The 27,334-nt window shown below is 41.6% G+C and overlaps 1 protein-coding gene across 5 annotated transcripts in view; it reads right to left on the bottom strand.

Moving 5' to 3' along the window:
- Positions 1 to 27,334, bottom strand: part of Farp2 (FERM, ARH/RhoGEF and pleckstrin domain protein 2) — a 102,722-nt gene that overhangs the window by 72,253 nt on the left and 3,135 nt on the right. For 4 of the 5 annotated variants that reach the window (XM_010606655.3, XM_010606657.3, XM_010606658.3 and 1 more), the window contains exon 2: positions 15,304 to 15,514. In XM_010606655.3, the coding sequence (XP_010604957.1) occupies positions 15,304 to 15,486 (183 nt within the window). In that variant the 5' untranslated portion in view covers positions 15,487 to 15,514. Of the gene's footprint in view, positions 1 to 15,303; positions 15,515 to 27,334 lie in introns of those variants that run through there. The other variant, XM_010606660.3, reaches the window with a different exon arrangement.

Raw genomic sequence — 27,334 nt, 5'->3', positions numbered from 1 at the left:
TTTTTTTTTTTTTTTAAACCAGGGATTGAACTTTGGACCTTGTGTTTGCAAGGCAGGTGGTGGAACCACTGAGCTAAATCCCTGACCCCTCTACTAATACTTTTTTTTTTCAGCTTTGAGTTTATTGGTACATTTTAGGGATACAGTACAGTTACATTCATTGTTGGGATCTTGTACCTCTACATACTAATACTTTTTGATAGGCATCTCACTTGCACTGGGAGCACTTTCAAATTTTAGGTTCCTGCACATTACTTAAGTACTAAACTCTTCTACCGACTGCACTAAGAGCCATAAGGACGGGTGTGCAATCTTGGAGCATCCACATGGCTACTCCCACTTCTAGGAAAGGGCTCTGCACAGCATGTGTCCCCACCACACACCCTATATTCTTAGACTAAAGAGACCAATGTGCACACAGACATGGGCAAATATGAGTGTGCCTATCAACAGACCCTTGATAAGCTAATTCTTTTAACAAATGGTTTCTCTTAAACTATTCAAGGCAAGTACGTAAGTCAAAATCCCCAAATTCAGACCTGATGATACAGGCCAGCTATTTACTGCCCAGCTTCCTGGCCTTGCTGGTGATGTTGGAGCAAGATCCTGTGGAGACTCCTGTTCCACCAGCTAGCTTGCCATGGTACCACAAGAAGGGCTTCTCCCTGTTTCAGGGACATTAATAGCTGTGTGCAGGACAGCCAGTGGCTTCTACTGGTGGCATCTCTCACTGGTCCTCCAGTCTTGGCCTGCTAGCCTGTTCCTGCAACATCTTACATTTCTCTTCTCTCCAGTGAACTCCAGGGATGATGGAGGAAGGCTTTCTTGGTTTGTTGCTTCCTGGCCCTCAGCCCTAGGAAGGTAGCTGCTCCTATTCTTGTATTCTTCAGTAACCTCCCTCTCCCCATAGTAGTTAGTCCCCTATTACAAGTTAATAATTATTTCTGTTAAGATTCTCTGATCAAATTACTGGTACAGTTTCTGTCTCCTGAATGGACTCTGAATAATTCAATAGACTCTGCAAAATGCCCACGGACAGCACGGCCTTAGCATTTGTAGCTTACAGAGAAGGTCCCAAGTGTGGGGAAGAGCACCCAAGGCATGCTGGTGCTGCTGCGAATTGTCCAACTAAGCTGCCAGCCCAGAGGCTGGGAAGAGAAGCTCTGCATGTCTGGGTCAGGCTGAAAAGTAGGAGGGGTCATTAGGTGTTGGTTCTGCTAGCTCTCTACTTGTACCCATAAATTCCTCAGAAAGAAAAACTCACCTGCCAGCAAGTGCGAAACTGGACTTGGAGACACAGAACCTGTGATGAGTTTCCTAACAGAGGAACCATGAAGTGTGGCGGGTACAGAGGTGAGTGCAAGGTGCTGTGATCTGTGACAGTCTCTCGCCTGAGAAGGGCACATCAGAAAGGCTATGTCCCAAAGTGATCAGGGCTCAGTTCACTACAGCACTGCTTCCCAACACATATAGTACAAGTCATGTACCAGCAGCCAGAGAGTACCCTGCTAGGAGCTGATATTTGTAGGTGCCAGGCAGCCAACACATAACTCTTCCTAGTATTTGTCTTTCACTCAGCATCAGGGAAGAGAAAAATAGAAGAGCAGCTTAGTTCAGCAGTAAAATTAATAAGGCATTTGGCCTCTTAAGTCATTCCTTTCCTCCTTGTCAAGAGAAAGCTGCCTGTCCCTACTCGTGCATACTTGTGGGATCTCACACAGAATGGGAACCTGTCTGTCAGCCTGCCCTGCCCACTCATCCTGCGAGGACAAGGACAAGGACAGTGCCCACTCCCACGACCAGCAGCCAGGCAGCCGTCATTCTCAGGAGGAAGACCTCCTGGGAAAGTCAAAACATAGCCTTTAAAGTCAGTAAGACCAGCAACAACCAGCTTGGTTGCAACCTCATTTGCAAAACCACACGAACTGAGCCAGGCATGGTGGTGAACACCTGTAATCCTAGCACATAGGAAGCTGAGAACAGGAGGATTGCTGTGACTTTGAGACCAGCCTAGGCTAGGTCAGTCTCAACTATACAGTGAGACCCTGTCTCAAAAAAACAAAAAACTAAAAAACCCCACACAAACAACTGAGTGATCAGGTAATTTTACTGAATCCTGAACCACAGACACCTATCTGGACAGCACAGCAGATGTGGTACACCAAAGAGGAAAAAGAAAAAAAAAAATTGAGACAGGGTCTCATAGTGTAGTCCAGGCTGGCCTCAAACTCCCAGTGATCTTTGTGCCTCAGTCTCCAGAGCACTAGGATTATAGGCACACACCACCATGCCTAGTAAAAAATTTTTAAAAATTAGATCTTTAAAAAAAGTCAATGTAAGAGGTCAATGCATTCATAACATAAGAGAAAGCTTAAAAGAACCAAACAATAAAGAAGGGATGTTAAAAGGGCCAGAGATTTAGCTCAGAGGCACCATGCCTGCCTTGTAAGCACAAGGTCCTGAGTTCGATCCCTGATTAAAAAAAAAAGAAAAGAAAGAAGGGAAGTTAAAAAGATTACTAGAAATTAGACCTCAACAGCTAGATCAGATTTAAACTGAATTGGTAAAAATAAACAAATGCATTTTTCTAAATATGAACCTGATAAAAAAAATTCAGGGCTGGGGATTTAGCTCAGGGGCACCACGCCTGCCTCACAAGCGCAAGGTCTTGAATTCAATCCCCCATACCAAAAAAAAAAAAGAAAAGAAACAATGAATGTAACTGTACTGTATCCCTAAATGTACCAATAAACTCAATAAAAAAAAAAAAAAAAAAAAAAAAAAAGAAAAGAAAGAAAATTCAAATTCCAGACTTGCCAACATGTTTAAAAGAAACTCCAGGAGAGAATGCTACAGCAGACAATGGGAGTGTGACAATCCAGCGAACACTGGACCTTTCTGACGTAGTCTAGGCTGTCATCACTTTAGCTGTTTGCCAGAATCATTAAAAATAAAAAAGGAGTATAAGAAACAAAAACACAAGCTCCATTTCCAGTGAAACTGATAGCGGCACCTGCAGCCAGAGATGGCCGTCTGTGTGCTGTGGGCACTGGCGGGGTGCAAGCAGCCCCCAGTGCAACTCAGCAGAGCCTCCAAAGTGCACACATGCAAGAGGAAGGCGCAGTCCAAGGGGCAAAATCTAAGTGCTTTGTTGCCACAAGGACAGAAGGTGGTAGAAGTCTGTTTGAGAAGCAGAGGTGACAGAACTGAAGAAGCCAGAGACACACACACCAACTTTGAGACACACAGACATTACAAAGTTCAGAGTTCAACCAGTTTATGATCAACTCCCTCCAAAACCCTCTTAGCTTGGTGTGGTGGTGCACTCCTGTAACCCCAGCACTCAGGAGGCTGAGGCAGGAAGAATACTGCAAGTTTAAGGCCAGCCTGTACTACAAAATGAGTTCAAGGTCAGCCTGAACTAGAGTGAGACCCTGTCTAACTAAAATGAACCTTCTTCTATCTCTCAGCTCATCTCCTAAGAAAACTATACTTTTTTTGGGCATAAAACATTTTAATTACTAAAGTATGTGACAATATTATTTTGAACAATTTCTTCCTATTTGACAGTATCTATATTTTGGTCCTTATTTACATTTTCAGTTTCTCACACCAGAGAATTTATACATGTGTGGTTAGCAACTGAAAATATATTCTTTAGACTGCATATCACACCATGACACACAGTGTATTTACTATTGTTATTCTATTTTATAATGAAAGTTTATTTTTCATAGAAAAAAAAAAGAACCTTCTTAAAGTAATCCATGAACAATTTAACTGCTTCAAAGATGGGTGATTAGGGCTGGGGATTTAGCTCAATGGTTCTGCCACCTGCCTTGCAACCACAAGGCCCAAGTTCGATCCCCTGTACAAAAAACAAAACAAAACAAAAGATGGGTGATCAAAATAGAATAGGCAATGTTGGGGATTTAGCTCACCTGCCTTGCAAGTGCAAGAACCCGAGTTTGATCCCTGTACCAAAAAAAAAAAAAAAAAAAAAAAAAAAAAAAAAGAATAGGCAAGGTCATATGGCAGGCAGCAGCACCACTGAGCTAAATCCCCAGCCTGAATGTGCTAGATCCTGAGTTCAATCCTAGGTAAAAAAATAAGCAAAAGCTCAGAGTCAGTCACTAGGTTTATGTAAAGAACATTTAAACAAAAGAGTCAGAATGGTTGAAAATAAATGATCCAGATATACCAGGTATACTACAATCAAAGAAAAAAAACCTGGATTTGATAGAATGTATGGTTGAATTTAGATCAAAAAGGCACAATGTGAGAGACATTCTATAAGAAAAAAACAGTGCTATCCTCATCAAAATATAACAGTTATAAGTATCTGTGACCAATTAACAGTGTTGATGTTCATAAAATAAAAATCAGAGGTAAAAAAGAGAAACAGACATGTGTGTCTACTGGCGATGGAAAGCTAATTCTTCTCGGGTTCTGTAGCTAATGGACAAAGCCGTGTTCTGGAAGCTGTGTGCACACAAGGCACACAGCAAGACACAGGAGGTCTGTAGGACCAGAGGTGACAAGTCCAAACATCCAGGCTGATGGATGTCCACATTCTTCTCCCGAGACTGAGCTCAGAGAGCACTGAGCCATGTTTCCTACTCCTTTTTATTTTTTGAAGTGGGGTCTCACTAAGTTGCCCAGGCTGGCCTCAAACTTACAATCTTCCTGCTTTGGGCTCCTGAGTTGCTGGAATTACAGGCATGTGTGGCCCATCCAGGGGACTGAGTTTTTCTGAGTATATATTAATTTCATAACTTGAAAAAATACATGAAAATAACTTTCTAGAGTGGAAAACATAAAACATGCAACAAAATTACTATTTTATAAATCCACCTCATTTGAATAATTTAAAACAGCAATAGGCTCAGTGGTACAGTGCCTATCTGTCATGCACAAGGCCCTACGTTTGACCTCTGGCACCACAAAGAGAAAGAAAACACAACCAAAAATAAAAAAGCAATAAATTTCCAAAACCATGCCTTCCTCTAATGTTCTCAGTTCTCTAAACTTGCTTTCTCTAAGTAGGTAAGAATGCTCCTGTACTCTCAAGATTTGATGGAAGATCCCAAGATGCCTATTTTTATTCTTTACATTAATATGCTGACAAGTTCCACTGTACAAAATGCTAGGACAGGTATAAGTGCAACTCCATTTCTTAGTACAATATGCATGCATAATTATACTTACAATATGTTATTATTTCACGTTTTAAAAAGATGTAAGGTTGATGACATTAAAGCCAAACACAAGCAGCTATAAAGCTGAGCTCCACTGATTTAATGAGTGTCTGAGTGCATGCACCTTAACAGACTGCTAGACTGATGTGGAAGATGAGTGTTCCAGGATTGCTTAACTCTCCCCAGAGCCAGGACCTTCCAGGAAGCCCTCAAGAGGTCCCAGAGAAGCTCTCCACAATGCACGTCTGCTGGCAGTCCAGTCGGCCACTGATGGCTGGGGCAGTGGAGGGGAGCAGTACTGCAGGATGCCACAGAGGAGGTAGAGACAAGGGTGGGCTTGCAGCAGCTCAGTTATAAGCTCTACAGGAGGCTGTGCAAACATCAGGACTCTGCAGAAGAACAAAGCTTCAGGAGAGCAGGAAAGGGACATAGCAGCATGCTCTGGCGGGACCTGAAGAGAGGCGCTGTGGCTGGGGCACTCAGTGGGGGTCCAGGGGACATGAAGCAGCTCAGCCAATTTCCAGAGAACTCTGCAGCACTCTGGTAGGGCTGAGAACAAGCCCAGTCCACAACCTTGGCATACACACATACACACAGTGACACGCAAGAATATGTTTGTGACAATCCTGCTCAGCACAGCTGAACTATGGCAACAACCTCACTGCTCACCAACAGAAACAGTAAGAAGTTCCAGTGAAATCAGGAGTGGCAAAATGACACACAGCTGTCCATGTTGGCTCAGGTCACTGAAGGTAGTGTGGAAAGCACTGTCTCTGAAGGCAGGTGCAGGGCAGTTAAAGAAAGCCTGCAGAGTGGAACCATGACCCCAGGGAGCCCCCAGTGGAAACAGACAGGAACCAATGGCACCCCAAGCTTAGCTGCAGGTCCAAATAGGACACCTGACCACATCTGTTCCACTCTCCAAAACTGCAGATTGAAGAGATACATGTCCACTTTCTGATCTGCCCAGATGGAAGCAGCAGGTACAAGCACAGAGGGCATGGGAGACCTGGAAGAGGAGGGGGCCTGTCTGGAGGTATCACCTGCTTCCTCCTTCTCCAAGGGCAACCTGTATGGGGAGTTAGGTCAAGAAAGCAGATACCTGAAATATCACAGAGGGATGAAAAGAGCTGAAAGAGAAGGCAAATCAAAGGCAATGTCAGGTAAAACAAGCACAGCTCAGCTTTTCAAGCCTCTTACCCATGAATCACATTTTTCTGGATAAAAATGGGGGAATTACACAGGAAAGAACAGAACATGGGGTTTCTGAGTTGGACTCACAGCTCAGATGGTCATCTACTACCTGTACCAATGGGGGAATTCCCATACCCTCTGGGGACTGCTGATGAGAAGGGATAAACTGTCCCATGTGCTACCACTCTTAGGTGCTCAAGAAATGCAGTTACAAGTCAAGGTTATCCAAATGACAAGTTTCTTCTCCATCCTTTCCTCTGTTGGGATCCTGAAATAACAGTAGGACAGTCTGTTCTACAACCACAATTATGGGACTTTCTCTGACATTTCCCTATTCTTTCCATTTGTGAGCCTAACTTCATCAAGCATCGCTACTTTATGATTCCAACCTAGACTGTGACACACCAGCCTTCTGTGTGCACTGGGGCATGATGGGAGCAGCTGGCACTGAGCACTCCAATACCACAGCCACGTATGTAACTAAGAATAAAAACATCCTCGTTTCTGCCACGTACCACCCTACCACATTCCTGGGCATCAGGGTAAAAAAAAATCATTTTTCCATGACAAAATAACGGGTTTTAAAATCTAGGGCAGAGTCACATAATAACTGTCTATCCTAGAAACACATAAGAGCTTTTGTATAAAACCTATATTATTCCCAAGTTTCAGATGCTGAATTAGTAGCTTTTTCATTTGAGGTTAGGCCAAAATAAGTTCTAAGGCAGTTTATTTGCCATATTTAGGATATTCATGTGGGAGTAATGACAAACATCTGGCTATGATACTTTCTGGAATTCTGACTATTTCTTCCTGGCCAGAATGAAAACATTAAGTTTTTACTGAAATAGCAAGTTAAAGTCTTCTAGTGTGGAACTTCATAACTGAGACTTTGCTCTTACAATTCTTGAAAGAAGAAAATGAAAGCCCATCATAAAAATGTTGAGTGTATAAAGGGGTATATAAATAAATAATAAAGAAAACCACCATGCGAACTAGGACTTGAGTCCTACTTGGTAATGAAGGCACAGAACAGTCACTCCCTCCAGCACTTGTCTAAACTACATCCTAGACTTTTTTTTTTTTACAGCGCAGGCAATTAGACCCAGGGCCTCACATATTCTAGGCAAGTGTTCTACGCTGAGCTACATTCCCCACCCTAGACTGTTATTTTAATCACTAAACACTTCAGACATAATACTAGCTTTCAGAGAGTAGGAATACTGAAACTCACATTAACTTCTAACTTCCAAAATGGTGAATTACAAGCTAGTAGAAGTGTAGCTGCCCTAGACAGCCTGCCCTCTGAAGCCCTAGAGGACTCCACAGCACCAGCGACAGAGCTGCAAACCTTTCACCCCAACACAGCTAGATTCCACAGCTTAGCACACGGGACAAGGTAAACTGGCACACAACTTCCAACTGATTTTTAAAAAACGTATTGATCCAAGGGCCGGGGATTTAGCGCAGCGGTTCCGCCGCTTGCTTCGAAAGTACAAGATCCCGAGTTTGATTCCTGGTACCACCAAAAACAAAACAAAACAAAACAACAACAAAACTTACTGATCCAAAACAAAACTCTCTAGAGCCGAAGTTGGAATTCATTTAATCAACTGAAGCAATTCAAGATTTTACTAAACAATAATAATAATAATAATCAGCCACCAACTGACATTTGGGTGGCCAAATAGTCCATTAGTACATGTCAAAAGTCACTTAAAGCAAGATGTAATGGAAACCTACATTCGCACTCAGGGCTCTACATTAAACCAATCATAGAGCTTCCTGTCCCTTTCTCTGCACCACTACCATACATGCCCATTCACACAAAAAGAAGTATTTCAATCTAATTATGCTCATCACAAAGAACTATGAAGTCTATCTTATTTCATTATCTTACAAAATCCCTAGTAAGTCTGAATTTATTCAGCAAATGATTTCTATGGATGAGGGTGATCATAATTTCTGGTAGCTAATACCTGTAAATGAGATAAATACTGATTTAAAAGTATAGTGTCAGCTGGGTGCAGTGGTGCACACCTATAATTCCAGCTACTTGGGAGGTGGAGGCAAAAGGATTGCAAGCTGCAGGTCAGCGAAGGCAACTCATCAAAACCCTATCTTAAAAATAAAAAGGGTTGTAGTTCAATGGTAGAGCTTCCCTGGATTCCACTCTCAGTACTGTTGGTGGTGAGGGCAGCATCAAGAAAAGTTTCTATTTTAAAAAGTCTGTATGACACTCTAAAAACTTTAAAATGTTTCTGAAAGATTGATTACAAGTAGGCCTCTGCTTCTGTGCACATAGCTGTGTTTTCTCCGTGAGCTTCAGAGCCTTGAGCTGCACACATGGTCTTCTTGATCGTGATGACCAAGCTCAGTGACAACGTTAGCTGAGTTCTTACAGTCCATCCCCAGGAGACACCTCCCAGACAACTTCTTTTTCCCCTGGGGTGCTGAGGATGGAATCCACGGCCCCATGCATGCCAGGCAAGTGCCCTACCACTGAGCTATACTCTCAGCCCCAGATAGCTTCTTTTTTTAAGACCCAAGTAACTTTTTTTTTTTTTTTTTTTTTTGGTACTGGGTATCAAACTTGGGACCTTGTACTTGCAAGGCAGGTGGTGGAACCACTGAACTAAATCCCCTGAACAACTTTTTCATGATATAATTCTCATATTTTTGGCTCAGAACCCTTCCTTCTTTAACCATTAAAAGTAACCTTTAGGGCTGGGGATTTAGCTCAGTGGTTCTGCCACCTGCCTTGCAAGCACAAGGCCCCACATTCAATCCCTGGTACAAAACAAACAAACAAACAAAAAGAATCACTTTAACCACAATAAGATAGACTCAAGGCTGGGGATTTAGCTCAGTGGTGCCGCACTTGCCTCGCAAGAGTAAGGTCCTGAGTTCAATCCTCAGTACCAAAAAAAAAAAAAAAATTGACACAAGATAAACCCATTAGGATGGATGACTGGAATGAAAAAGGTGGAATATGGTTAAATATTAGCAAGAATGTAACAAAATAAAAACCCTCCTAACAATGCCAGTGAAATGGTGCCACTACTTTGGAAAAAGATCTGGAGAGTCCTTATAATGATTAAAACTTAGGATTACAATATGGCCTAACAATTCTAAACCTGAGTACTATACATACACAGAAAAATGATAAAACACACCCACACGAAAACTTGTTACATGAATGTTGATTAACAGCATTACTGACCACAGCCCAAAGCTGGAAACAGTCCAGACATCACCAACTGGGGAAATGTACACCATACAATGGAATTTTATTCACCATGAAAAAGGACTAAGCCCTGAATTACACATACTATAACATGCGTGAACTTTAAAAACAGATATTAAAAGACTATATATGATCCATTCATATGAATATCCAAAACAGGAAATCTAGAGATGGAAAGTAGATTACTGTTCACTTAGAGATATGGGGAAGGGAAAAATTATAGAGAGGTGATAGTTAAAGGGTGGGGCTTATTTCTGCCGAGATAAAAATGGTCTAAAACTGACTTTGGTGTTAGTTGCCCATTTCTATGAATACCAAATAGTGCTGAATTATACTCTTTAAATAAATAAATTGTATAGTATGTGAATTACACCTCTATGAAGCTGTTTAAAATTTTTAGCTAAGGGCTGGGGATTTAACTCAGTGGCACTGTGCTTGCCTGGCAAGTACAAGATCCTGAGTTTGATTTCCGGTACCAGAAAAAAAAAAGGAAAGAAAGAAAGAATTTTAGCTAAGGTAGGAATGTGGTATACGCCTATAATCCCAGCATTCTGGAAGGCTGAAGCAGGAGGACTACAAGTTCAAGCCTGAGAAACTTAGCAAGACTGTCTCAAAATAAAAATAAAAAATATATTACAAATGCAAACATTTTTTTTTCAGCTCCACCTTATCCTCCAACACTAATAAATACTCAACATGTAAGAGTGAACCTTGGCTTTCGCTTTGAGCCATTTTGCTAGAGGGGTGTAAAAGTTAAGCAGGAATGTGTGATCTAGTTCAGAAGGAGTGGAACAAAGCCCTGCCCTGTACTCAGCACCACACACTTCTTGGCCAGCAGTTTTAGCTCCAGAATCATCTCCAATTCTTGCACCCGTCTGCCTGGACAGAAAGCACCTTTCCACCTGCTCCCTCTGGGAGAAAGATAAAAATGGGGCTTTCCGGCTGGGGATTTAGCGCAATGGCACTGTGCCTGCTGCCTTCTAAGTGCAAGGTCCTGAGTGTAATCCCGAGTACAAAAAAAAAAAAACAAAACAAAAACCCAAACAACCAACCACATAAAAAAGCCTGGACTTCCAAGCTCACCTTTTTGAAGGAAACTACAATCAGGACAGCTGGACAGCCTGAAAACAGCCATGAGACAGTGACCACCAACTCATGTGGACAGATACAAGCCTGGCACACAGGGCTTCAGGCTGCTCTGTATTTTCACAGCAGACAAAAGAGGAGGACTTCAAAAAAACAACTGAATGTCAGAATCTTCTCTAAATTAAAATGGTCCTTTAAACTTTCAGTACCAACTTGGGAATCTGCATACCCACACAAGATGCCAGTGCTTCAGTCATCTGCACACAGAGTTTGCGAGGGGTCACTCTAGCTCATCTCCCTAGAAAACCACTACTGCTTAAGAGTTGACTGAAAGAAAGAAAAAAAAAAAGTCAAGCAGGGGGACAGTAAGTCAGGTGCATAAGACCAAGAATCCTCACAACAGAAAAAGTAAATCTGAGGTTAAACAACATTGCAATAGAGGGAAAAATGGAAACCCTCTTAAAGAAAGCATGTTAACCAATCTAAGTTCTGATTTCATTCCTTTGATATGTATTTCCTAAGCTAGGCCTCTTCCCTTCCAGAATGTGTCCTCCATAGAGAAAATCAACAAGCATGGCTAGGACCTGCTCTTTCCTGAGATGGACTTGCCCAGCCATGGTTTCACCAGTCTGTCTAACCACTGCCCTGCAGTGCCCAGTCTGTCCAGTCTATAGATCAAAAAAGTTACCAGACCACAGCTTGTCTTTCAGTTTAAACATAAGGAAGGGGCCACAAGAAAGAATATGACTGACACCAGTGGACCAGTGCCTGTGGCACAGGGAAGGAAGGCCTCAATCCAGAGATGGGTAAACCCTGGGACACAGTGGAGAGGAAGAGGCAGGGCAAACTGCCTCTCGGGGTGGGAGTTCACTTTACTGAAGAGGAGTTCCACTCTTGCAGGTTCCACACCTCAGCTGTGAGACTGGACCAGATCCTAAGACCTAGAATGTCAGTGTTACCTGCAGAGGTTGCATTCCTGCTTCACTGGAGACTGCTGAGATGGACTTTGAAAAATGGCCACTGATTCCTTGCCACTCTGCATCAAGGCGACTGTTTCCACCCCTTGAATCTGGACTTGTTTGGTAGTTTGCTTTGGTCAGTGTAACATGGCAGAAATGACACCAGACAATTTCGAAGCTGTGGTCTCCTGAGGCATCTGGCAGCTCCCACTCCTATACTGAAAACATCTCCATGACAAGTTCACAGGAGGATGACATCCACACAGAGAGGCTCCAGGAGGGTCCCAGGCCAGTGAGGTCAACCCAGGCCACCAGTGCCTCCTAGCCAGCTCAGCCCTGAAGAACTCCCAATCAACAATATGTAGGAATTAGTAAGTGCTTTAAGTCACTCAATTCTGGAGTGGTATACTACTTAGAACAACAGACCGATACAACCAGGGAGGCTATACCTACGAGCACAATACCACTAAATTTGTACAGTGGTGGTGCCCTGGTTCACAAACTTGACTCTTTCCACGAGTCTGGTCACAAATAGAACTGGACAAGAACCAAGTCAAATTCAGTGGTTAGGTTCAATGTTGACCTTATGGAGAAATTTGATTTGGTTCTTGTCCGATTCATTTTTCGACCAGAAATGTGGAAAGAATTAAGTTCGTAAACTGAGATACCACTCTAATATATGTTATTTTAACTCCAGACAGTGTGCATCAAATTAGATGCAGTGGTGCATGCAAGCTCTGGGCAATATATTGAGATCCTCTATCCCCCCAAAAAAAAGAAAAGAAAAAAAGAAAAGTATGTATCGATCAGGAACAGAATGTAAAAAGAAGTACCATGAAAAATTCAGGATATACAATAATAATTTTTTCCAAGTGAAATTCTTCAATTTCTGGTAACTTTACTAGGTATATCAAATACCAAAGATGACAGAATGGACTAACAGAAACAATTTTCAATGTATTGAAACTCTAACAAGCTCCAAATATTTTGAAACATTCACAAAATAGCACTGCTGGATTTTCTTTGGTAAACAGTATCTTAAATTCTTGGTTACAGCATTACAGAGGATTACATTTTATGTATGATCAACTTTTGGATCCTAGATTTGGTTGTTAAAGACCGTCAAACAGGAAAAATAAAACATATAAAAACAAACCCTGAATATTGCAAATCTTTTTCTTTCTGCTTTGTTTTTAACATTGAACCTGTTATAAACCTTGATTCTGGCAAATTCATTTGCATAGGATGGCTGTATAATGGAAATTCTTCCGAACATCTGACTGGAAAAGATTTGGGAATCTAGTTCAGTTTCCAGATCTTTGACCTACTTCCTAAAGGAGAGCCATCAAAGAGGTGGCAGAGGAGCAAACAATACTACCTCTCCTGGGCTCAAAGGTCACTGCTGGGATTTAGAGCCAAAATATCCCTCAAAGCCAGATATGTTCAGAGTGAGGCTTCTGGAAAGGCGACTGGATCATGAGAATGCTAACCTGATCCATGGGTTAGCCTACTAATGAATTCCTAACTAGGACTCTCCTGTTAGGAAGTGAGGTTTGGCTGGAGGAAGCAAGTCACTGGGGACATAAGCTAGAAGAGTATTCTTGTCCACAGCCCCTTTCTGGCTGTCTTTCTGGCTGTTATGCTGTAAGCAGCTTTCCTCCACCATCCCTTTCCACCATGATGTTTATGCTTTGGAGTCTGCCAACTACAGGCTGGAACTTCTGAAACTGTGAGCTGAAATAAATGTCTCTTCCCTTAAATTGACTTTCTGAGGGACTCTAGTCACATTCAATCAGCATTGCAACAGACCTTCTCAAAAACAGGTTGACTGCCATGATGAAATATTTGGTTTCCTCCTCAGATGAGACCCTCTGAAAAGCATTTGGGTCCCCTGGAGCTCTTGAATTGTAGCACTTGATACTGTACTTGCCATCTGACACTCAATGACAAAATCACCTTGTCCAGGGCTCCAGGAAGAATGATAGCTTCAGGTCGTTCCACCCATCCTCACCCATCTGCCCCAACACATTCTGGAATAAGTAGACCTTCCCCACAGATCAAGCCTCTTCTTATTTTCTGCTTTTACTTGTTTGTCTGGGAAATATCTGTTCATTTCAGATGCCCATTTTTGAATTGGGTCTTTATTATTTTCTATGTAGTATCTTGATCCTTAACAGAAATATCCAAGCACAAATAAATCTATTGCTGGAAGTTAATTAAGATCTGTCTTGGTTACTTTCTCATTGCTGGGACAAAATACTCAACACCCACATGTTAAAGGAGCAAAGGTTTATTTTAGCTCAGTCTGCAGAGGTTTCATTCAACAGCCAGCTGGTTCCAAGGCAGGGCAGCATGGCAGATGAGTAAAGCAGAGGAGAAACAGTTCATGGCATGGCAGGCAAGAGGCAGTAAGCCTTCCTTTTCCTTTTTAATCAGGCTGTAAGCCTGTTGGTTGATGCCATCCACATACAGGGTTGGGCATTCCCATTATCCACATCTAGAACTATGCTAAAGTAATCAGTGGATACTCTACTTGACACATGCATAATCTAGTATCACATGCTCATGACCCAACCACCTCCAAAAAGCCCCACCTATAAGTGCATGAAGCTTAGGGGGTACAGTGAGATATAAACCATTACAAGATCATTCTCTTATCCTTACTTCTGTGACATTAAGAGTAGGAAAATCCTCTAAAACTTTATATTACTTTAAGCCAATACACAAATCTTAGAATAAAGAGAATGGACTTATGTATTAGATATGAAAATAAATTAGCAATTAAAAAAAATAATATTGTCCAAATACCATTTAAACAGAGAAAATGTTTTCTAATATATCGTGAGTCTAAAAAGTAAGCAGTGTTATATGTCAATATATACAAATATTTTTACTATATTCAGTCATTTTTGTCAATATTATCAGTGCGATCTACTAGAAGGGAATTGTTCAAAATGAAAAATTTATTGCTGACCTGGAAAAATAAGTTAAGTACTAACACGCTGCGCCACTCTGGTATACCAGGCTTTCTCAACATGGTATGTACTCGATGTCACACCAGCCAGCCTGAGACGGAGAGCTGGACCAAGGTTTCAGACAAAGATGCTGACACACTCTGAGGCCAGTGCTGTCCCCTCTTCCAGGTGGCTATGGAGGAAAGGCTCTAGTGAAGCAATCTGGCTGCATTGCACCCTTCGGCAGTTCTCTCAGCCAGCCTCTCAAAAGAAAAGCTTGGGTAGACCAACTCCCATCAGAATTTTATACCTTTTATTCCCCCTGATACTATGGACTGAACTCAGGAAATTTCCACTGAGTTATATCCCCAGACTGTTTTGAGACAGGTTCTTGCTAAACTGCTACGTTTCCAGGCTAGACTTGAACTTGTTAATCTTCCTGCTTCAGCTCACAAAGTGCTGGGACTACAGGTGTGTGTTGCCAACCTGGTGTGAATAACAGCTTTAACAAACTAAAAGAACTTACAGTCACTGTACCCAGAATTTCACTGTGTATTCACCAAAGCCACTCTTGGCCAATTGGACAAATACGCAGTATCTAACCAGCAAAATGGCATTTGGTATGTAATACCTGACATTTAGAAGATAAAGGCTGTGCTTCTTACCTCGATGTTGAATATTTCCACCGTGTTGTCTAGCAGCTTCACTCTGACACGTGTGTGCTTCTCCGGCACTCTGGGTGACAGCATTTTCCCTGGCTCAAGGGTGCTCACGCCCACTGGGGTCTGAGTACTTAAGCGCGTACCAGCTGTCTGCAGGACCCTGTATGTTCCTTCTATCTCCCCCATTCTTCATCGGTTAACAGTGAAAGAAACACTAAAATAAAACCAAAATACATCAAGGCATTACTGACTTATATACATGTTAAAACAATGTAAAAAAATCATGGGGCACACAAGACTTATTATATTATTTTTACAACTTCTCTGAGTCTTAAGTTGCATCCAAATAAAGAGCTCAAAAAAGGCTATACACATACAGGTGGAACATAAAATAAGATAACATTTCCTGGGTGCTCTGAGCCAGCACACATATTAACTCCTCAGCCCCTCAAAAATCCGAGTAGTGATTGAGAGATGTCATGCCATTCACCTGGCATGACCTCAGCAGCCCACCCTCCCTGGGCCACCCCGTCCCCATGCCAACAGTCCTTGCTAAATTCTAGGCAGTGCTGATTCTAGCAAAGATGACAGGCACCGTGAGGTGTGGCATCAGTAAGTGTCAGGCAGCACCCAGCCTGGTCTGATGCAGCCGTGCATCTGTCTCTCATCTTCACTACCTGTGCAGAGAAGACAGCTACTTGGGGTAGGGAAGATACCAAGAAAGGTATGTAAAGACAGCTGAGCTTGTTTCTGTATTCCTTGGTTTTTCTAATTTCTGCCTCACTGGCCTGGAGGGGTGCCACTGTTTGGGCAGGTAATTTCAGGTTTGGCACTGAACAGAACCCTGGATATCCCTTGATAACAGAGACGGGGTCAAGAACACCTGCCCCAGGCCAGGCCCTTCTAGCTCTTGCCCTAACCCAAACTCATGATCACCTCATTGCTCCCCATGGCCCAAGTAACAGATGACAGTGAGGGTCAAAGAGGGCCAGGGAAGAGCTCATGTCCTTTTCAATCCTTCTTGCACTAAAGGAGAGGTCTCTATTTTTAAGCCATTCATTGTTTTAATAAATATCAGTTGCTCTTCTAAAAGAGGCTTGTTCTTTATTGTGTTTATTAATATAGTTACCTACTATTTAAGGAAATTTTCCTTTTTGGTGGTCAGTACTAGGGATTGAACCCAGGGAGTTCTGAGCTACAGCTCCCTGCCCCCTTTTTTTTTTCTTTATTCTGAGACAGGTCTTGTAAGTCTTCAACTTGTGATCAACCTGCCTCAGGCTCCTACACAGCTAAGCATACAGATGTACATCACCATACCCAAGCTCAATTTTCCTTCTCAAATGTGTTATTAAGTTTGAAAATCAATTTAAATGAAAATATATAATGGTTAAACATAATATCGCAAAGGCCATGTTGAAAGCGGTGGAGGGAAGATACAAATACCAGATATATAATCAATAAACAATTGTCACACACACAGGTGCAGTGGCACACAGCTGTAATCCTAGCTGTTCCAGAAGCTGAGGCTGGAGAGTCACTACTTGGAAGCCAGCCTGGACAACTCAGTCAAGATCCTTTCTCAAAACAAAAAGAGCTGGGCATGTGGCTCAACAGCAAAGCACTAGCCTAGCATGCACAAGACCCTGGGCTCATCTCCAGCACTGAAGAAAAATAATTATTTCAGTAAATTCCCACCCCATTCTCTGTGCCAACTTAATTGCTGCTGCTCTCCAGGCCCTCTCCTCTTTTTCATACACATTTTATTATCAAGAAAAATCAAAATCAAGGACCTTTCTATAACTTGTATGAAATTCAAAAAGTTTCATAACTCAATGCCAGCTATGGGAAACAATAAGCTCTGTCTTTTCTGTCAAACAGGACTGTCTGTGTTTCAGGCTCTCACTTACCCTGAACAGCCCTTCCTGAACTAGTCACAAAGCTGCCTGCTCAGTTCAAACCAAGGGAACACAGCTATAAACCAAAGATAATTTATCAAGTCAAGGACTTTCTGTTCTCTACATTCCCCTTCATTCCTCACCCTCAGTAACTCCTCTGATTCCTCCTGCGCTGCCTGAGTTATCCAGTCAGGGCAGATGGTGAACCTTCTACTATCCAATGGGGAAGAGGTCAGCTACTCCTCCTCCATTAAGGAAAAAAGAGCCAGCTCCACAAGTGCCCACTGCTTCGTGCATCCTTCGGTAAAAGTAAACTTTTGCCTTGTTAAATCTGCCTGCTTGTTGTCTGAGTACACTTTTTCCAGCACCGACAATTTGAGTCTGGGGACTACTTCTAACACAGCCAACTCCTACTGTGCACGCACAACCTGAGTTCCACAAAGACAACCTGTTCAACCCAGCTGGGTGAGCTCGGCTACATATGGACAGCTCATTAAACAAGCAGAAAGCCGGAAAGCTAAACTCCCTAGAGAAAGAAAACTGAGCAACAGAGGCAAAATGATGAGGTGGTATCCCCTTCCTGATTTCTGCACAAAGTCAGTTCAACCGCTCCCATGAGTCCCAACTGGCTGTGACCTATCACCTTCACAGGTCTCCAAGCTCCCCAAGAGCAGGCTGGACTCTCGCTGGGTTGTCTGATGACTACTGACTTAACATCACTGGTACCAACACACACACACACACACACACACACACACACACGCACTGCCTCTCAGGCAGTGGACTAGACAGACCTCACACAGGAGGGCGAAGACTGACCACTGCAGAACACCATAACATTAATGAGACATGCATGTTTTGGAAGCCATAAATAGCAGCTTTTTCATTTTAATTAATTTCATAAAATTTACTAAGTAGTTAATGCAGAAAAAATATGAATAAAGAAGTCTTCTACCTTTAGGATACTCCAAAGTTAAAACAGACAAAATACAAATAACCTACGAACAAATAAACCAACCCACCAAAACAACAATATCTAAAGCTTTTGGTCAGTTCACAACATTTACCAAATACCGAAGAGCGGGTTCTTCTCAAACAAGATATATGACATTACTTGGTCACTGAAACCAAGGTCTTTCCTTCAAGTGAGGCTACATATCTGAAAACATGTACAAAGTCAAAATACATTTGTAAAGGCCAGAGCCCTTATTTATGGTAGTATACAATTTTCATTCACACACACACACACACACACACACACACACACACACACACATATTTTTTTTTGTACTGGGGATCAAACTTGGGACCTTGCGCTTGCAAGGCAGAGGGCAGAACCACTGAGCTAGATCCCTGGCCCTCATTTATATTTTTAATACATATATTATTTATTTAGGGACAGGGTCTTGCCATGTAACTATATGGGCTGTTCTTCAACTCCTGTCCCGGCCCTCTAAATATGCAATTCTAAAAAAATGGGGAAGGCTAATCATAGTATACATTTGGGTGATAAAAATGTAAAAAGAAACACACAGAGTTATTACTAAAAAAGTCAGGATTATGGTCCCCCTTGGTGGGAGAGATGGGCTGTCACTGGGATGAGGCGGGCAGAGGGGAGTGTGTACTGGGATGCCCAGCAGAGTTCTATTTCAAGATCTGGACAGTACTTATGAATACTTTATAAATCATTAAGTCACACATTTGATTTATGCTATATATACACCTATAGATATTTATGCAATAATTTTTTTTTAATAGTACCAGGGATTGAACTCAGGACCTTGAACTTGCCAGGCAGGCACTGCACCACTGAGCTACATCCCCAGCTCTAATAAAAATATTTTTAAAACAGTATACTTTTTATTTAACTTTGCGTTGTCTCTTGTGAGAACAAAAAAGACACAGCCAAATGAAAAACGCTTTTCTTGGCTCAAGGAATACCAAAACTCTCTCTGAAACTATAGCTCACAAAGGGGAAACCAAGATGCGATATTCTGCCATAAGGCATGATGTTAACTTGAAGAAGACAAACTCACTTATGAGGGAATGACCCCTCAGCCACCCTGCTGCTGGTATTCCTAAGAAAAATCTGTTTGCTATTACACAATAATAACTGCTCACTTTAAGACAAAAGTTTAAGATGATAAAGACTAGAGTTTAAGACTCCAAGGCTCAGCTTATCACTAACTTTAGGAAACCTTAAAAAAAAATAGAAAATTGATAGGCATTCTCAGTACTGTGAATGTAGGTTAACAATGGTCTCGATCAACTTGGGGCCAGGGATTTAGCTCAGTGGTGCCGTGTCTGCCTTGCAAGAGCAAGGTCCTGAGTTTGATCCCTGGTTCAAAAAAATAAAAACAGTTGATCAACTATTTCAGAAGCATCAAATAACTGAACACTTGGTGTAGAAATGGCAGACTGCTCACTGAGCATCATTTGCTACAGTTTGATTGACTCTCCTACTTTGACAATGGGAAAAAAACGAAAGAAAAAGTGGATGCACTGAATTTGTCTTACATAAATTAAGACACAATTTGCTTTGTGTGCTTGTAATGTTTGGAGTTTTTCTTTGTTTTTTTGGGTTTTTTTTGGTACCAGGGACTGAACTCAGGACCTTGAAGTTCCACTGAGATAAATCCCTGGGCCATTGTCTTTGTAATATTAAAGGAACAGGAATATGCAAGCCAGACCAGAAAGATACAAGGCCACTGACAGTCCTGGGAACATATTGTCAACCCCTGCTCAGTCTCTGCTCCTGCCAGAATGTCAGTATACAGAACCAGGGACCATGGGGGAATCTTTCCATGTGAGTGGAACTCTGTCGTCTACAATCCTAAAACTATCTCTGGCTGGCTGGATACCATTTCTACTACTGACCTTTAGTACTATCCACTATAAATTCAGTACCTATGGATATATTCTCACTTAAAAACAGTAACTCTGTGAAATGCCATTTCCTAAAGTTAGAAAATTCAGTTCGTATAAGTGTGCAGGGGCTTTGGGAATGTAACAAACATCTACTGTGGTGAAGTACATGTATGGTAAAAAAGGTATGGGCAAATGGGAAATCTGTACTTTCTGCTCAAATTTTCTGTGAACCTAAAAGTGCTCTTAACAAACAAAAGATCTAAAAGGACAGAACAGCCCTAGGGCCCAGACCTGGTCATTTACAGTCTCGCTCTTTTGCTGATTTTGGAAATCAGCCGTGGTTCCCTGGACAAAGGCACAGTCTACTGCCCACAGTGAAGGCAACTGGGTAAAACAGCTGCTGGCAATGAAAATCTGCCTTTCTAGAAATGCTTATGGATTACCATTTTTAAGATAACCAAAAGCTAAACTTCTATTGTCTGTTATGGTTTAGATCTAAAATATTCCTCAAAATTCTCATGTTCAGAGGTGGGGACTAGCTGGAAGTGGTGGATAACCTGGGGCAAGACTTGGAAGGATTTTTTTTTTTTTTTTGGTAGGGATCAAACTTGGGCCCTTGTGCTTGCGAGGCAGGCACTGGAACCACTGGACTAAATCCCTGGTGGACGTATTCTTTTTTTTGTTTGTTTTACTTATAAACGTTTGCCATATGTAATGATCTCATTCATCATGATAAGCATCATAACACAGTGACATACACATATCCATGCTCAAAGCAGCATAACTTATAATAGCTTAATTTTGGAAGGGTGTATTCTTGGCCCTGCCTCCTCCTTTCTCCCTTTGCTTCATGGCCACCATGTGGTGGACAGCTTTCTTCTACCATGCCAGTCTGCCATGTTGTTTTTGCCTTGGAGCCAGCCAACCATGGGCTAAAACCATGAGCCCAAAATAAGCCTCTCCTCCTCTAATTTATGGGTGTTGGGTATTTTGTCCCAGCAACAAGAAAGTGACTAATGCACTGACCAAACAAAGCAAGCAGAATATGACATCTGTCATTCATTCAATGTTTAATATGCCTAAAATTCCCTCACTATTAGGGGTAAACTTTCATAGCTGATAACAATTAAATGGACTCTTGCCATGTCCCTTGACTCTGGCTGCATTTCCTCTTCACTACAGTAGTGTAGTAAGAGATGGATCCTTCTTTATTCTCTTTCTAAGCATGCCTGTTATTTTTTAGAATAAACAGTTAAGTAAGTTAATGAATATGAGGAAGCTGAGAAACAATGTCAGGTCTTATACTGCGAGGCCAGGCTCAAAGAAATGATGACAAACAGCTGGCTGTCCCCTCCCAGGAACACACACCTCCTCCCTAGACATGGCTGCACTGCTCTCTAGAAGCTATCGTGGCCTGTGTATCAAAGAAACCACATCTGGCACCATTCCCTGCATAAAGCTGAACAACTGGTGATGCAGGGAAAACACCGGGAAGGCAGTCATTACTTAAGAACCTCTGGTGCTTGAAGGGCAGATTACCAACACTTGAGAAAGGCAGGCACTTGTGGGGAATGAGGACAGAAGCGGCTGCCTCGGCTGCAGAAACCCAGAGCCAGTGCACAGGGGTCTAGTTCCAACTCTGCCCTCGATAGGCTCAGTCAGGTTTCCCCTCCAGCCCCAGCTTTTCATATGAAGAACAGCAGGGGGAGGGGTAGGATAGCAGGTCCTTTTCATAATTCTTTTATGAGCAGTTCAACATGAAAATAAAGTGTTAATTGCAATTAATTTATAATGTTATTTAAATAATAGATTTAGACTTACAGAAAAATGTGTAAACACATATACTTCAGAAAGGTCCTGTATATTCCATACCCAGTTTCCTCTAGCATACCACTGACATTTTATTCAGTATTACGATCTAGAGATGATTAAAATTTGCTGGACAATATACACCAGTGGTGGCAAACCTATGGAACTAGTGTTATCTGTTTTATTTTTTTTAAGACAAAAGATGTTAATGTATGAGTTGCTTTCCTAAATTAAAACCTCAGTATTAAGGTTTAATTACAGTGTTCACACTTTGCAATAAATAAGTGGGTTTTGGGTTGTGGTTTTGTCACTTGTCTCTAAAAGGTTTGCCATCACTGGTAGATGCAGATTAAATACAACATCATTTTATAAAAGAGACTTGAACATCCAGATTTTGGTATGGGGGTGTGTGACTGGAAACCAGTTCCCCAGGATTATCAAGTGACAACTGTAGATGACCTATTCGTCTCACAATTATTACCTGACAACCCAAATAAATTCTATGAAAAAGCATGAAAGTATTCCTCAGAATTGTCAATTGTAGTGACAGGATGTGAAAGTAGCTTATAATTATACATTTGTACATTATATGTCTCCATTTGGCTGTGACTGTCTAGGTACATCCTATCGTCCTGGTATAGCACCTCCTTTGCTCCAACTGTGTTCTGGTTTGAACAACAAAGAATATGGTCACCTTACTTGCTCTTCTAAGGAATTATTATCTCAAGCTATTGCAGTAGTGGCTACTCTACATAAAAGAGTACCAAAGTGATTCTCTAAAAATGCCTAAATACATAAGAATTATTATTAGTACAGTTACTTCAGGGGAGAATAGATCGAAAGATACAAACCTTTTGGAGATAAGGCCATAATGACATCATAATAGAAAACCCACACTGCTGAGAAACATAGTAAGATGAAGAATCCTAATAGATCTCCATCTGCTCTTATAATGCTCTTCAGATTCTGTAATGTTCCATTCTCTGCTTCCGGGTATGTGGTCCCCAAAGAGCAGCTCACCTTCAGCCTCAATACTCAGGCTCACCATAATTACAGACCCACAACTCTTGCCACACCTACCCTCTCCTTTAATTTATAATATTTAGCAGTTGAAAATTATATTGGGTGTGGTGGTGTAGCCCTGTAATCCCAGCACTTGGGAGGGATGGGAAAGGAGGGTCACCCAGAGTTTGAGGGCAGCCTGGGTTGCATAGTGAGTTCAAGGCCAGCCTGAACTACAAAGGGAGATCCTGACTCAAAAGAAAAAGAAATTCAACCCCATAAAATTTTGTTATCACAGCCTTACTACCTCAGAATATGCAACAGTGACTACAGAAAAGGAGGACTGCTTTCAGACAAATTCAATACCACAGTACAGACTATACTTTCAGAAAGATTTTTTTGGATATAACTAGCATTTGCCAACCTTGTAATTTTACTTTCACTTGTTTTTTTTTTAATTGCTCAAATACCAAATAATGTATTTCTTTCTCTTAGAGTATATTTTAGATCTTTTAGGACCAGGCATTCTAAGTTTATATAAAACAAAATTCTATAAACAAAAAACAAACAAACAAACAAACAAACAAACAAAAAAATATATATATATTTATATTGTGTGTTTGGGTTTTTTTTTTCCTGGTACCAGGGATTGAAATAAGGACTTTGTCTTTGAGAGGCAGGCATAGTGCCACTGAGCTAAATCTCCAGCCCTAAAAAAATATATTTTTCAAGACACGGTCTCACTACATAGTCCAAGCTGGTCTCAAACACCTGATGTTCCTACCCCATCCTCCTGAGTGCTGGGAGTGCAGGTGTGCACAACTATATCTAGCCTGAAAAATAAATTTTAAGAGTTAAAATGAATCTAGATTAAGCGGCTGAATCTCATCACTGAAAGCAAACAGTAATATCTTTACCAGTAGAAAAGAGTAAGATCTTTGTATATTATTTTGTGAAAGTGAAGAAAAGTACGGTGCAAAACCAGGTGCAGGCCATGTTAACTCAAAAGAGGGGACTATAAATATATATTTGTTCGTATTCATAAAAATAACAATACTGGAAGGATAAAGCAAAAGCTAATGAAAGTGGTTACCTACCCATGAGGAAGGAAAAGAGGTAGAGAAGATAATGTTGGGAACTGTATTCTAAAACGTCATATTTAACACATTCCCACCAGCTTGAGCCACCAGTGGTATATGCATGACTGTTCAAGCCACCCAATGGGACAGTCATGTATGTACCACTTGTGGTTACAGCTGCCTGCTAACAAGATATGAATTATGGCCAACATGAATGTGTCAATAGCTTAAGTCTATTAGAAGATCCTACCTCTTCACTTATTGGGGTTTTTGTTGTTGTTGTTTTTTGTACAGGGGATCAAACTCAGAACCTTGCACTTATGAGGCAGGAGCAGTGCCACTGAGCTATATCCCAGCTGTCTTCATTTATTGGAGATGAGAAGTTTCTGCCTACTTGGCCCAGTCCCCAGTTCTTTGGCACTGGCCTAGAGTATTTTTGAGATCCTAAGACAATCTCAGTCTTGGTATTTCAGAAAGAAAAGGTGATTAGCACAATTGTATCACCTTGGCTAAAGTAGTACAATCAGCAATAACAACAGCATCAAACAGCCTAGAAAATGAGAAACTGTGGTAGCTATTATCACCTTTATCTGTCTGAATTAGATTTGTAGTTATATAACAAAACCTAATATGAACCAGAAAATTATACTCAACAAATGAACCTTCAATATGGTGTTTCAATCCTTAGGGGAGAAGATTTAAAAGGGTATAGGACGGAAAATACAGAGAAACAGGAGAAGAGGAAGAGATTAGAAGCAAGGCTGGAGGACAAAGGAAAATCATATAAACTCTGGGAAACTGGGGAAGAGGACAGGAGGGAAAGCGAGAAGGAAGAAATAAAAACAAGAACAGAACAGAACAGAACAATAAAAAACCCCTAGAAACTGTTTACACTCATGTAAAAACAGTAACAAGCAATCAAGAAAAAACAAGAGAACAAGAACAAAAACCAGAAAAGAAAAAAAAAAAAGAAAGAAGAAAATAAGGAAAAAGAAAAAATGTCCATTTCAAGATGTGTCTCTGCTGTCACTGGTAGACAATGTGGGCAGGCAGAGTCTAGACCTGAGTTGATTAATCCCAGCAAGTATGCACCTTTAGTTCACCGAAGTGCAGGCTGGTTTCTGGCTATGAGGCTGGAACCAGATTTGTCAAGCCTGCAACAATCCCTATGCCTCACAACAAACAGCTTGAACTCTGCTCTGTGAAGTCCCGTTGACTTGAATTTGGCACCCTCACAAAGACACTGGGAGACACTAGATAGGGCCAGCCTGCAGCTGTTCTGGTTCAGAGCTCAGTTGGCCTCTCTCCAAGATGGCTTACCAAACAATCCCCCTCTCTTGGGTGATGTCTGAAATGGAAAACCCACCAGCTACTGCAGTCTGCTTTATTCACTGCTCCATTCCACTGTTGCATTTCTCCATGGAGGCCTCTGGGGTCATCACTAGTCCCCGTTCCACTGCAGGTTCAACCCGCCCTTCCCACACCATGAGTCTGGACTCTGGGACAAAGCACCATATGCTACCTCCCTCCTTTTCATTGAAGTCTCTCTCCCTGTGGACTTTTAATTCCCACTTTAGATCTTTCCTGGGTCCCACGGACCCACTTCCCTCCTCCTCACACCACAACATTCCAGTGTCAGGACACCACATCTCAGAGAGGCCCTTTCTCTGCTGCTCAACCACTCCACCATCTAACTCCACCATTCAAAACTTTTAACAGTTCTGAATTGGGAACTTTGTAAATATTTTTACATATTGTGTTACTTGTTGCTTCCTTCTCTCTTGGTTATAGAGGTCCACTGCCTATGAACCAAATCATAAGGAACAACTTCCCTAGGCCATTATGGAACATGGTGCTCTGGGAGTCTCCTCTCAAAGTGAAGTCCTTACAAAATCTTGCAATTTTGAGACTACAAAGGGTGGAGTCCTTGTGATGTCCGCAGACCATCTTTTCTATTTTCCTGCTCCTTCTCAGCAATCCAGATCTTTGCTCTATCTCTGCAGTCCAAAGCTTTACTGGAACTTCCTTTCTGGCCACACTGAAAACATTTTAAATCATTCTGCTGGTCTCTTTGCTTTTGACTCTCAATATAAATCTGGCTAAAAGCTTCCAATGGTAGCCATGCCATCGCCTCAACATTAGACTGCCATAAAGTTTTTCTGCCAGATTAGTCTACCACCTTTAATCTCAGTCTCTGGCAAAGTCTCTGGACACACACAAAATGCAGACAAACTCTCTGCCAACCCATACACACATCATCTGAAGTCCAGCAGCCATCGCATTCTTTCTAGCAGAAACCTCCTGAGCTTGGTCTTTACCAGCAGAATTTCTATAAACATTCTGTTTTCTGAGCTCTGACCAGGATCTCTCATCAGGTACAATCTCAGGTGTACCAGCTCTACTTTTTCAGCCGGCATCTCTGAACCTTTCCAAACTCTTTTCATATGCCAGTCCCAAAGGTTTCTGAACCACATGATCAGGCAGAGTTACAGTAACCTCACTTCTCTGGTACCAAATTTTGTGTTAGTTATTTTTGTCATCACTGAGACAAAATGCCCCATACCCAAAGCTAAAGGAAAAAAGGTTTATTCAGTTCAGTTTGTAGGGGTTCATAAACAGCTAGCTCCAAGGCAGGGTGGTATTGCAAAGGAGAAACAGTTCATGGCAAATAGAAGGAAGCAAAGCAACAAGGGATGACTACAGCTCTTTCTATCCTTTGTCTCTTATCCAGGCTGCTTAGGGAGGATACCACTCATACCCTTTATCCTAGCATTGCAGCATGAATCAATTCCAACGTCACACACTCTAGATCCAGTCAGCTCTGAAAAAGCCCCACATAAGGCTTTGGGGAGACATCTAAACACAAGCCATATAAACACTTAGAAAGGAAAGTTAATCAGTAATTAAAAAAACAAGTCCTAAAAACCCATGCAAAAGAAAACAAATGGTTCTAACTGTATACTGACAGTAGCAAATTTACAAAAATAATTATTTCTAGTAGCTTTAAAACTCAGTAACTTGGACTGGGGATTTAGCCCAGTGGTTCTGCTGCCTGTCTTGCAAGAGCAAGGACCTGAGTTTGATCCCCAGTACCAAAAAAAAAAAAGATAAATTTAAGTGCTGGGGATTTAGCTCAGTGGTTCGGTGGCCTGCCTTGCAAGTGCAGGGACCCAAGTTTGATCCCGGTACCGAAAAAAAAAAAACAAAAAACAAAAAACTCAGTAACTTGCCAAGTATGGTAGTGTACACCTGTAATCCCAACTACTTGGGAGAGGGAGGCAAGAGGATCACAGTTTGATACCAGTATGGTCAACTTACCTCGGTTTCAAAATAAAAGCTCAGTCAAAGAGTGCTTGCCTAGCTTGCATGAGCCTGGATTCA

The sequence above is a fragment of the Fukomys damarensis genome, unplaced genomic scaffold, assembly GCF_012274545.1.
Source record: "Fukomys damarensis isolate Sample0158 unplaced genomic scaffold, DMR_v1.0_HiC HiC_scaffold_16, whole genome shotgun sequence".
Taxonomy (NCBI): domain Eukaryota; kingdom Metazoa; phylum Chordata; class Mammalia; order Rodentia; family Bathyergidae; genus Fukomys; species Fukomys damarensis.
The sequence above is the reverse complement of the archived record's forward strand: the minus strand, read 5'-3'. Positions and strand labels throughout refer to the sequence as shown.